General features: G+C 36.2%; 1 protein-coding gene across 23 annotated transcripts in view; it reads right to left on the reverse strand.

Annotated features, from left to right (window-relative positions):
• Positions 1-1105: 1105 nt before the first annotated feature.
• The window catches only part of ADGRL2 (adhesion G protein-coupled receptor L2), a 395294-nt gene continuing 383179 nt past the window's right edge, over positions 1106-13220 (reverse strand). For 7 of the 23 annotated variants that reach the window (XM_052800823.1, XM_052800822.1, XM_052800829.1 and 4 more), the window contains 4 exons: positions 9955-10083; positions 9441-9537; positions 6505-6633; positions 1106-3184 (listed from right to left, as the gene is read on the reverse strand). In XM_052800823.1, the coding sequence (XP_052656783.1) occupies positions 2430-3184; positions 6505-6633; positions 9441-9537; positions 9955-10083 (1110 nt within the window). In that variant the 3' untranslated portion in view covers positions 1106-2429. Of the gene's footprint in view, positions 3185-3852; positions 3906-5681; positions 5700-6197; positions 6280-6504; positions 6634-9440; positions 9538-9954; positions 10084-13220 lie in introns of all 23 variants that reach the window. The other 16 variants (XM_052800835.1, XM_052800834.1, XM_052800845.1 and 13 more) reach the window with 8 other exon arrangements.

Below are 13220 nucleotides of genomic sequence, written 5' to 3' on the forward strand. Positions count from 1 at the left end.
TTTCTGATTAAACTTTAAATGTTCCAGTGACTCTACTGCAAACATAGTAACTTCTTAAGTGTTAAGGAACATACTGGCAAGAGTTACCAGTAGGGTGGGTGGTGAAGATGCCTTTTTCTTCAAGAACAATTGCTGCAGTGTCACAGTCCTGATTACAGATATATTGAGGTTACCTGAACCCCATGGTTCCATCTCAACTTGGATTTTTTTTTTTTTTTTTACAGTTTGAATTGTCTCAACAGCAGGAAGTCTTGCCCAAAATATTCTTCTGAAATCCAAACTTTTTCAAAATGCATAATTTATTTTTCCAGATGGACTTTATATATTCCAGTGCACTAGAAGGTAACAGAATTGGTACGGCTTTCAAATGAATTTTATAGTCACAGTGGCCACACATGAAACTGTGGCCTCTGTGATGATGGGGCATTAATTTCAGAGTTATTTGGAAGAACTCAATTTTGGAACTGGTGACAAACGAAGTCCTTGGCATTATCTTTGAGAGGCCCTGGTTGAGAGGGACGAAAGAGGCTTGGGAATCAAGACAACAAAGACTTCAGACTTCCAATTTTGCTACTGATTTGTAGATAACATCTTGGGGCATCAGCTGTCTTCTGCAGTTCTCTAGTCTGATAAAAATAGGGACAGTCATGCTTATTTATCTAACTCAAAACAGTGCCATGATGGATTAATTATTTAGATAGCACTCAGAGTGCTATCCAAATGCTGCTTATTCATGTTTTCCCCACTGCAACAATATATCTTCATCACTAATAATTAACTGCTAATTACTGTTGCCAAGAATATGATAGTGGTGTTTACCACCTTATTTTTAATTTCAGTACAGATGCCTACTTAAAAGTTATGTAAATATATGGAATTACAGTACATTTTCCTAATGACCCTGCTATGTCTGAGTTTGATCCTATTCAATTGTGACTAGAGTAATGGACAGTAAAGACGACCTCTCTTCTGTAGAGCTATATAGACAGTTTCTATTGTATTCTCGACACTTAAATCATGAAACGTGAAGAAGCCATTCTAAGCAGGATACAGGTGGGTCGAAGGACTGCTGATGCCAATTATGCTTTGTACATAATAATGCACATTTTACCTATTTGGAAAAAAATTCACATTTATTTACTGTCAAACAGGTGTTAAACTTTACACTGGGTATTAGTGATGGGCTCAATATTAACAGGTTTACACAAAGGGATGAAAAAAGCAGAATTTTGTTGAAACAATTTACATTTCATTAGATTTTTATCGTAAAATAAATTAATTACTAAATATAGGCAGAAGGAATATGGAAGAGTAATAGTTATGTTTTATTTATTTTTTTAAAGGACAGGCACCTTTTATTCACGAGAAAGCTTGTGAGAAGTGTCCAGTGTCCCCTTTACCCCTTACCACCCAACCCCGATTAAAGAATGAACAGGGAATTGAGTTACAATCTTCGTTAGCTATACCAAATTTGTGCAAGGCTTGGCATAATTGGCTTCTAAAACAATTTTCTCCCCAAATTATGTTTTTTGGCAATAAAAATTCAAAACGTAAGAATAAAATCTAACTTGCCAAAGCAGAACACTGTTTACAGTGAAAAATAAGTGAAAACGGGTAGAACTTGCATTTTAAACATACTACCGTACTATGAACAGAGTGTAAGAAAAACAGCTTATAACATATGTGCAACCAAGAGCTTTTCACAATATTTTCTTCAAACTCTTTAAAATTATTTTTTAATGACACTTATATTTCAGTTGGACACAAATGTATTTATTTTACCCTAGCAATAGAACAAAATATAATTTCTTTAGCCATTTTTTCATGAGAACGGTTCATTGTACAGTTGAGGAAATATATGAAATAAGGCCTGTGGCTTGATTGCTAGTGGTTAGACATGTATTCAATCTTTGCCCTAATGGAAAAGATTTGCAGTGAACTGCAAACTGATGCAGAATATCTCTCCTGCTTTTGCAAGTCTTGTCAGGAACAGTAAGGTACAGTAAATTTGTCCCACAGGATTTTAGAGCCTACGCCTTGTATATAATACAATGTAGGCCTAGAAAAAAAAAATGGTGCAGCCATATTTACAAATCTAGTTCACAAACTGCTGCAGTAAAATGGCTGGAAAGTGTTTATTTCTCTTTTTTTCACAATTTTGTTAAATTCAGCAGCAGAAGATATCTTAAAATACCTTGTTGGTATTTCTTTTCTTTGTAACAAATAATTCATTTTAGTATACTCTGTGTATATACAAAGTTTTTGTTTTATAAAAATTCACAGAACTGCGAGGTCCAGTCATCCCCGTTACTGGAGAACCACAGCGTCAACAGAATTGTCTCTTCAAGCAGATATGAGGGAGCCTGCATGGGGCCAATTAAGTCTTTTTAATACTTGTACGTGGCCTTTAATATTTCTTTGCTACACTATTAAAGGCTTGTCACGAGTTGCATTTGTCCTTCTCTAACATCCCCTTCTGGAATACATCCTTCCTTGTTAATGGGAATTATATAGCCGTCGCTATTACCCCTGCTGATCTGATAGTACATCTGAAGCTGATGTCCAGCTCCTAGGTTTGGCATGCTCTTGTAGTAAATGTCCTCATTTTCACTCCTCCTGGAGGGAGAGAGATCTTCTTCAACGTCGGGGCTGCTCTCTGGGTACGGAGAGTCTCTGAGATTGGGCATGCTCGTGTAAAGAGAGTCTCTGTTGGGGGACTGGAGGTGGTCGTCAGCCTCGGCTGTCAGCTGAGAGACGTAGCTGTCGGTTCCCTCAGTCTTCACTTTCTTCTGGGGCTGGTACAGAAGGGAGTGAGTCCGCTGAGGAATGAGTGGGGCCTCAAGCTCTTTGTGGTGGAGCTCCAGCCCGGGGGTGTCACTGTGCATCAAAGATGAGGCATCTGCCACGATGGCGTCATCTTCGCTACTGCTCCCGCCGATCACAGCTTTGGCTGGTAGCGTGCGCTCCAGGTTGTGGTTCTTGCTGCTGCCCCGCAAGTTGTTGTGCACTAATTCCGAAATGATCATTTTCTCAAAAGCAGTATCATTCAGGCTTAGTCCACAGTCTACAACTTGCACGCTGTCGTTATAGTCTCCATTGCGCAATGAGTAGCTGTTGTTGAAATTACCATTTAGCGGTAGAGTATCCATGGCACTTGTATCCCTGGCATTGTTCAGTGAATGTCCTGAAACGGAAAAGGACAGCTCTGGTTATTGCCTGATGTGCCTTTTATCAACTAGTATTTTTTTTTTTTTAACAAAATTCTTTAATGTAGTTCAGGACAAAGTTGTACTTGGAAGTAAGACTTGAGAAAAGTTAGGTTACTGAACATTCCCAAATGTAAACAGTTGCACACCTTATAGGAAAGATGCATTTTAAAAATAGTAACGTGTATTTCCTGAGAGGAATAGTGGCATTTTAATTTCTTAATTTAGTGTCAATTCTGTGACTCTTCCACAAGGAACTGTTCACTCCATGCCCTTGCATATGTAATGCAAAGCAATTCATTTGGAAACATCTATGTTTTGAAGTACACCACCATGATTTAGAAAAAGAAAATTAACAGAATTTGTCCTAAACGACACTAAATTAAAAAGGAATTAGATCACAGACATAACTGAAGGTAAATGTACAACATAAACCCACATAACTGGCAAGCAACTACTTTAACAACATTTCTAACATTTTTTCCTTTTTATTTTTTTTTTTGAGATGAAGTAAAGAAAAGAATGAAAAAAATGGATAAATACAAAGAATTTATGTTAAACAAGGACAGCCATCTTTCACACTACAGGGACCAGGGCCCACAAGCACCATCCAACAACACGATAGACAGCAGGTGGAATGACTCACTTTGGACAACTCACATCATGTCTGTCTGCTCAGGCTATCTGGCCTAAGAGTAGCTGATATATAAAAGAAAGTAAAATGATTTATTGTAACATGATGAAGAATTACTGAGCTTCTCAGCAACTTAGTCAGAGCAAGGGTTCAGCAAATTAGATTACTAAGCAATAACAGCTTTTCTTTTCCCACTTAATGTAATTTTTTTGCACTAATATTCTGTCTGCCAACAACGGCCCCAGGCTTCTAAAGGTCAAAGTTTGCCTGCAGTCTGCATCAGTCACAGTGACAGCGCTGAATGAACCAGAATAGTTAATTAAGAGTTAGGCCCACAGTTACCATGGGCATGGAAGTCAAATGCAGAAATGTTAGGAATTTCTGTAAGTATGGGTCACAGAAATTAAACCAAAGAATAAATATTAGTTGTGGAATGGGAAGAGGAAATCAGCCATGGCTGATATCTCATAGCTGCTGGAGGAATGACAGATTGGGTAAGTCTGCTGGAAACATGAAAAGAAGTTTAAGGGGGGGGGAAATGAAGTCTTATGATGATTAAGGTCTTTATGCTTTTGGTTTTGGCTTTTTTTTTTTTTTTTTTTGGTAACACGATAAAGAAAAGGTTTTCCTATAGACACAAAGACATGTAAACTATGACAGCACAGTGCTTCCCAAGCAAAGGAAAAAGAAAAAAGAAATAAAACTTTGAAAGAAATTAAACAGTCTGAACCATGGAAAGTCAGATGGTTAGAGCATTCCTAGAAAATCACTTTATCTACAGATATGTCTGGAAGTAAAGAAAGAATGGAGTGACTTTACTGAAATGAGTCTGACCACTGTGAGGCTGCTGCATTATATGCAAGGCTTGGAGGAGTATAAGAAAAAAGCTGTTTTGGAAAAGATTATACATTTTCCCTTTTTTTCTTTTTTTTTTTTTTTTTATAATTAAAGCTGCAGCTTATCCTAGAAAATTCAATCTTCTCTGGAAATATTGTTTTCAATTAAAAAGTAATTGCATTTTCTCATGAAAAGATTTTTGTCTTCAACTTTAAAAAATAGAGTAATAATTTCCAAATAAATTCTGAATAATTTGCAAATCATTTTGTATTTGTGTTATTGTTAACTCCTCTCCATGTGTACTCATTTAAACAGTGATGAGGGTTGTTTGAAAGGTCTCTTTAAGCTTTGATTAAACAACTTTGTAGTTTTGCAATTTCATATATGTTCCAAGATTTTTCTTGCAATGGATTTAGCTGCGCAGAACATATGGCATTTATAAAAGTAGACAACACATGGACCACATGCTGGCATTCATTTCCCTCATGAAAGTGATTTAATTCTATAATTTTAATTCTCTTTTCTTCTGCTAAACAGATACCAAAATATATCTGATAGTCCAAAATGAGTTTTCTATTATATACAGCAGAGTTAAGCATGCTAGAATATATTCAAATTGGTTTGATGAGGCAAATTTTGTTGCCCATCATCAGGTAATTAATTTGAAATCTTTCCATAGCCTGTAGCAAGATTACTGTGGGAATGTAAAAATATAAGTAAATTGTTAAGCATTTCTGCTTGACACTGCTTTGGTTTTAAACAGCAAATTATTTCAGCATTGCATAACTTCTGTTACCAACAGGGTTTGCTACAGACCACATGTTGTTTCCCAAAAAGCAGTATGCAAGTACTTTTTGAATGTGGAAACATCTCATTTGCAAATTGTGAACCACTTGCCCGCTGAGTCTACTTCATGACCACTAGTTAGGTTTTAATTGTGCCCATTAAAAATCATGCTGAAAAAATTTACATTTGATAGGCAAAGTTAAGTTTTACTCCCATACTTGTCTCTCTGTAGGTTGCTAGAGGAAAGCATAAGGAAAGTAAGAAAACAAGAGAATGAAAATAGAAACTACAGTTCAGTTAAAAAGGAAACTTGAAATAAAAACTGGAAACAAGGTTTTATGAGCTCTTTATCAAAGATTTATCGTTCCAGTTGTACTAAAGTGATCTTATGACTCATCAAACAGTAACTGCTAGATATTTACTGATGAATTGCACCGTAGTTAAAAAAAGCAACTAGACAATGTAACAACAAAATGTTAGGTAAGTGATGACACCCTTTATTCCTACAGAACTAAACTGTTCTAACTGTTAATCTCAAGATTTTCCTACAGGAAAATGATCTACCATAAAGCTGCACTATACTATAGAGCTGTTTGACGCTGGATACAATTTTCTACACTGGGGTATCCAAAGGTGTCAAGATGCCTTGCGCTGCTTTAGTATCTCATCTGTTCCATAAGCAGGTTTTTCTCAGCAAGCTTTAGAGTCAACCTTATATTGCATAGACATGATACCTCTAAGTGATATATATCTTGAAGATGGGCTCTCAGACCATGTGGTGTCAGTCCTGTAATAGTATATTAAGATTTATGCCACCTGTGTTAAAAACATGGATAATTATTGGTAAATACTGTTATGGCAAAGGCATTACTATAATATAGTGCAGTTTTACAAGCTGACATTGGCAATACTGTATTTCTCGAACTGACAGAAATTCAGAATGTACAGCTAGGGTATTGCAACTTGAGTTTCTATCTAGGGAAAAGAAGGGATTTGCAGTGAGCCAAGAAAAGCGTTTTTATTCAGGAAGTAGAAGCACACCTGGTGAGTTAAACACAGGAGCTGAAGGGGCATTACATACAACTGTTTCAGCGAGCAATGTGTTATAGGGGTTGTTAGTGCCGTGTGGTCGAAGAAGAGGGTTTGTTAGTAGGTAATTGCCAGTCATTCCTAAAGCAAAAGAAACAGAAAAAAATGTCAGTTCTTTAATTTTAGGCTGACAGTTTCAATAAAGAGTATTTTTTATTCATCATGAATCATGTAGGACTTGTCAAATGTAATTCAGCTGAAAATTTCTGAATGTATTTGAGCTATGTATTTGAAATGGGAGCAGGAAAATACAGTTAGATTCCAGTAATTCACAGGTGCTGTCCAAATCCCCAAAGTAAACATCTCATGAGAGTGACATTTACTAATGTATACAAAATCACTGTTATACAAGAATAGCAATTAAATGTGTAGAGATCAAGGTACTACGTAAAGCTATTATAACTTTAAAAATGATCATATGGAACACTTCTGTCCAGAATTGAGAGAACTGAATTTCTCGAATTGAAAGGTATTGAAAAATCTCTTATGACAGGATCAGAGCTGTTATTCACTTTATTAAAAACACACGGGTAGTGGAAGGGAAATGCTGTTTTCAAACAGACAGTGGATAACAAACTGCAAGAAGCATATCTTAGTATATGCAAAAGTATGCATGCTGAGGGGAAAGCAAAATATTTGCTCTAAGAAATCAGAGCATTCACATTTTCTCCTGGGACATTCATGCTGCAAATTTATCTGCCAGGTTTTAAAAAAGAATTCCTTGAATGACAAATTTTCTTTAAACAATCAGTTTACAAACAATGTAAGATGAAGCAAAACACTACATGAACAGATTTTTTTCAAACCTATTCTACATGTTAATGCAACACCATTTAAACAATTCTTGGAATAACGACAAAAAAAAATCAGCATATTTTGAGAAATTATTAAAAACTCAATTAATCTCTGATTTCTAGCTACTAGAAGAAAAATGGGTTGGAATAATGACAAAAAAGACCCCCAAACACACAAAATGCTGTGATTTAAAACTTACTTTAAGCATTTCATCAAGGTAAAATTCCACTTTCTTTTCTATTGCATTGCACAGCAGTATATCAGGATCAGTGTATTACAGACCCAAGAACAACTAAAGAGCCAGCTATATTTTTATAGTATGGATATTTTTATTTGGCAAGGAATAGACAGTATATATTCCAAATATTAATGCTTTTGTCCTACCATAGATACTTGGTAGCAGAAAATCTAAGATTCAGAGAATTATTGCCTGATTATGTTAATCTTATTTGAAAGGTTGTATCAATGAACAACTAAAAAGGTTTTATCATAGCTTTTTTCATTTGTAATGTATTTATTACTAAAAATACTAACTGAAATATACTTTGCTTGTGGTTGGGTTTTTTTGTGTGCTATGTTTAAACTTCGTTAGAATTATTACCTGTAATTTATAGTTAAGAGAATTTTTTTCGATCCAAATTTTTTTGCCACCTTTAAAAGCTTGATTTTTATTTTAAAGGAAAAATGACACTTTCCATTAATTACTAAACTACCCTTATATGTATGTATCACTGAGGTAGTGACAATATTGTAATTGAATAAAGAAGATACCAATTTTTCTAATCATGGCAGAACATCTCCAGCGACTTGAGACCGGAGCTCGAAAGAGGGAGAAGCTTTCAAGACCTCTTTTCAACTCTCTGTTAACTGAGGGTGCAGCATGGTTAGAGCAAACCTCAGGAGTCAGAGACATCAAATTATGGTGAAATCCCAGACTTCTATGTGTAGTGTATTTATGGGATTTTAATAAGACACTGGAAGGGAATATACTTCTTTCTTGGGCATGAAAATTATACATTTTCTACTAAGGAGAAATTACTTAATTTTGATTTTACCAGAGGAACATAAAAGATTCAGATGGGGGGAGCAGTGAGACACCCAGGTCTTACCGACTTTCTAGGTGCCAAATAGCAAAAATAGAATCATGCTTTCTGAAATCTTTTATTTTGCAAAATACCACACATTTTACTTTCAAAATGAATGTGAGTTAAGTACATGTCCCTACTACCAAATCTTGAAAAAAACCAAGGGAGGACAATTTGCAAGTTGTGGTTGATGAGGGCTTTACAGCAGCCCTGACACTAGTGTATCTTCCGTTTGAAACTTTCTGAGTTGAGCAGGAACTGGTTGCAATAAGATCAGGGCTACGTGTTCTTCTCCTAGGGACGTGGGTGGGAGAACAGACTTTGAACCTGGCTTGCAGAGCGCAGTCTTCCCTCTACTACTAGCTCAAACTGCCTTAAAAAAACACGGGGGGGAACAGGAGAAAGGAAGGGACATTCTGCCTCAGTTAATACCTTTGACTTCTAACTGGACATGAGAATGAGGTTACAGATTTCAAAGTCTATGTGAGCTGAGAAATTTGGAGGTTTGGCTTCTCTGTGCCTGAAAATCTGGATTCTATCCCATGTGACAGATACGATGCTCTTTGAAATAGAAAAGATAAATGCTTTACAGACATCTTTTGCATAGAAATGATATCAATTAGATTTCACTGGGAAAATTTCTGCACCTAAAAATCATAGTCAAATATGCATTAAAATGTTACTGCACTCATATTTCTGTTTCAGATTTAACCTATAAAGGTTAGGAAAGATTTAAAATTATGATCTTGCTTTTAAGTTAAATTATTGATGAAACTTATTTAAATACATTCCCACGAATGGAGAAATTCAACTTCTATAGCAGGGGGCCAGTTGAGTGAACACGGTTTTAAAATGTGCTGGTGGATGACTTTAAAACTCTGCTTTTAGAAAACATCTGTTCCAGAATTTTTTTTTTCAAAACATTCTTTTCAATTATTCTGTGTTAAATGATATTAAATCTGTATAAAATTTAAGGCTTCTAAAACTGAAATGTTCCCAGTGACTGACCTTGATTAAGTGTTGAAGTGCTGTTGATGTCACCTGAGATAAAAGACGATTCAGATTGTTTTCTCACAGTGTCATTCCACATCCTCCTTATACGACTCTGTTAACATAAAGCAGTGAGGCAGAAGCATAGTAAGTTAAAAAAAGATTTTTTCCTACTCACATGCTATTATGTAGAATATTTGTGCTTATTTTGGCCTAAAGTAAGCCATTCTTCTAGCACATAGTGAAACTTCTTGTTATTAAAACTCTAATTTATTAAATTTCATTTAGATGAAACATGATGGTATAAACCTTCCTATAAACCAGCCCCTAATTACAAGAAAAATAAGGTGTTTGCATTAGACCAAAGTAAAAGGAAATGTTTAAAAAGAAATCAATTCTACTATGCAGAAGTACGTATTTGCCATCTAAATGATAATAATGAGAAGACAATTAGTGCTCCTGATTGGAACACATCTCAATAGGCTTTTTATAAATAAGGTTAATTAAAAGCTGCTGTCAAATTCTTTGTTACCTGAGTGCCAGAGGAATAGCGAGCACTAGTTCTTGTTGTTGATGCCTTCACTGAACTGTGGGGACTCTCAGTTGGTAGTCCACCACAGCAGTAAGAATGTCGGAAGCATTTGCCATATTCCTTACGTACCTATGGGGGAAAAAAAAAATTACTTAGCACAAAAAATAGTCTTAAATATCTCCGCTGGCAAAAACATAGGCACCTTGCATTGGAACTACTCACACACTTATCAAGCAAATAGATAATTCTTGTCTGTTGAATTGTTGGCCATTAGCAGAATCAGGTATTTTTCCCTACTTAGCAGCAGCATTATCAGCTACCCAGGATTTTTGAACAAATTATTTCCAAGGTATCTATGCACTTCATTTAGATGTGCCTGAATAATCGTTGCTGAGTTATTTATGGGATTATTTTTATTTCATCTTCATACTGTAGATTAATATAGTTACATTTACCTGAATTGAATGCTGGCTGAAAACAGTCCCTTTTATATGAGCTTTTGGTGCAGAAACCATAGAAAGCCTATCTTCCCATCCTAGCACACAAGAAGAGCTGAGGTAACTAGCCTTTGCACTGCTTGGTACTGCCCATTACGTTATCCCTTCCAAGAAAGTGTGCAAAACCTGCAATGACTATAAAGGCATTTTCATATAAAGTTACTCTGTGTAACTCAAACAGCTGCTAGTTTGTATGGTCCCACCTGCTTTGGGATTGTACAAAGCTCACAAACGAGACTGCCCCACTCTAAGCAGAGCACCAGCTATGCTGGTGGAGGCACCATCAGTGTTCCAGAGTCAAATTTTAAACTGTAAAGGCTGGGAAATGAAGCATCTTTCACTTTTAGGACCAAAGAATAAAATCTTCATTACTGTCTTTGCTGAACCTAGAAATCTGAATATATATGAGATTTCTGTCTGACAGAGCAACAGAACTAATTAATGGTTCCAGTATTTGGCCTCCATTTATTCACATTCTGTTTCCAGTGACCTACTGGAAACTTTAGTTTTGCAATTCATATGTGTTAACATTTGTCATGAAAGTAATCAGGATTAATTTACAGAGCAGCTAATTCGCTCATATTTGGTGACTGCTACACTGACTACTATTTTCGGTAACAGAAGAGTGCATACGCATCTCAGCAGCATGACAGCATCAGTGAAAGGACACAGTGGACAGAATTTGTAAAGATGTGTAAGTCTAAACTCGTAAATCTTCCAGCAGATACTTGGGAATCTAAGTGTCTCTTCTACATCAATGAGACTCCTAAGTTTCTGGGAAAAGTGGGATTTCAGCTAACCCAGAATTCTGCTTGACCTATGAATATATAGGACAGAAAGAAAGTTATGTATATGTAAAAAGGGGAGAGGGGAATATGCAGAAAGCTAATAGTGTGGATTTACACATGCCATGTGCTGTTTTCAATATTACAAGAATTTTACTCGTGGAATGCATACTGTGATGTTTCTATAAACCACAAGGTTGAAGAAAATTTGAATAATTAGGGCCTTAACTTCAAGCTAGGGACAATATCTCATCTTTTTGTAAAAGTATATGGTAAATATTTTAAGTGAACCCCTATCTATATCAGCACAAAAGACACATAAAAAAATGAAAACAGAAATGCACGGATGTAGAATTATAATCTTTAACTCTGTAGTCTGAAAAACGTAAGTCTATATATATCTTCACTAGATGGTATAACACCTAAGAAAATAAATTCCTGAACACTAATGGATATTAAATGCTCCAAACCACTACACGGTAGAGACAATACAGTTAAAACTGTTTTTTTACCCAAATACCACCCTCCAGGGCTGGTTTTGCCTAATGCCTATATTGCAGTGAATGTACATTATCTGTCAGTACTGTGCATTCCACTGTCATTATTTCTAAATTATAGCTTGTTGGAAACTGATGGAAGCAACAGCACTATCATCTTGTCAGAACTGGAAACATAATAGTTTTCACTTTCACAATTCTATTTCTCTGTTCAATTTAGTGACCAACTAGTAATAACAGAATAAAAAGACTACATTAGCTATGCAGACAGAGGATAGGATGGTATCCAGTCAAAGGCATCAAAACTTAAAAATCTGAAATGGCAGCTTTAACATTCTTTCAGGTATAAACCTTACTGCTCTAGGTTATGCTTTTTCACACTTGACTGGTACTTTAATATTGCTTTTTGCTGACTCCACTTAATATAAAAACAATGCGCAGCTGTAAAAAGAAATAAAAAAGGATCTGTTTTTGATTTTCAAGTCCAATACAAGTAGTAGAAAGGGCAACATTATCTGAAACCCTAATCTAGAAATTATTTGCATTTTGAGAATGTTTGCATTTTCTTCCCTCTCTTCTTAGGCCCAATCTCCTTTCTAAGTGTGCTTTTGTTCTCTCAAAATGAGTGCCATGTTCATCTGGATAAAATTCTTTCTGTCTACCAGATCTTTTCCTAAAACATGGCTGAATGCCATTGTCTACACCAAATTTAGAGACGCTGATACTGTTAGAGCTGGTACCGCTGAGAACATGCAAGAATGTGATTTTTGTACTTACACAGCAATGCTTTATCCAATGGTCTCAAACTATTTTATAAATATCAGTTAATTATGTCTCTGGTGAGCTAATTATAATGGGAGTTAATAATTGCTAGGTCTCCAGCCTAAAACTGGTAAAAATATTTAGAATCTAAATATTGCAAGTTGGGTATTTCCAAATGCAGGATGTACTGCATTTTATGTTAAGTTTTTTTTGGCGGGATTTTTTGACATTTACCCTTCCCCTCAACTCTCTCTACTTTCACTTGCCATGCCTTCTAACACAGGCTATGAACTTTTTTCTTTTGTCCTTCACTGAAGCACCTCTAAGGCATCCTTGGGAGCAGTCCCCACCCTCGGTCTGGAGAAGAGAAGGGGTGCAGGGAACCCAAAGAGAATCCCACCCAGCTGTGCCCTTCACCTCCTTCTCTCCTGTTTGCTCCTCTCCCCTACAAGCTTTCTCTCTCCCCAGCAGATCTGCTCCTTCTGGACCCCCCTGCTCCCATCGGGCAAAGGGGAGCAGAACTCATTTAGCACATCCCACTCGTGAGGGAAGGCTCTTGCCAGGGGATTCCAGTTTTTCCAATCAAGAGCATGAAGCTCTTGGACTGCTGGGGGAGGCAAACATTTGGAAAAAAGTAGCCAGGCTGGCACCTTTGGAAAACTCTCCCCTAGCATTAATGATACTTTTTTCTATGGTATGTCGAAGTTCATAATAAAATTAATTTT

Source organism: Harpia harpyja, chromosome 11 (assembly GCF_026419915.1).
Source record: "Harpia harpyja isolate bHarHar1 chromosome 11, bHarHar1 primary haplotype, whole genome shotgun sequence".
NCBI lineage: Eukaryota > Metazoa > Chordata > Aves > Accipitriformes > Accipitridae > Harpia > Harpia harpyja.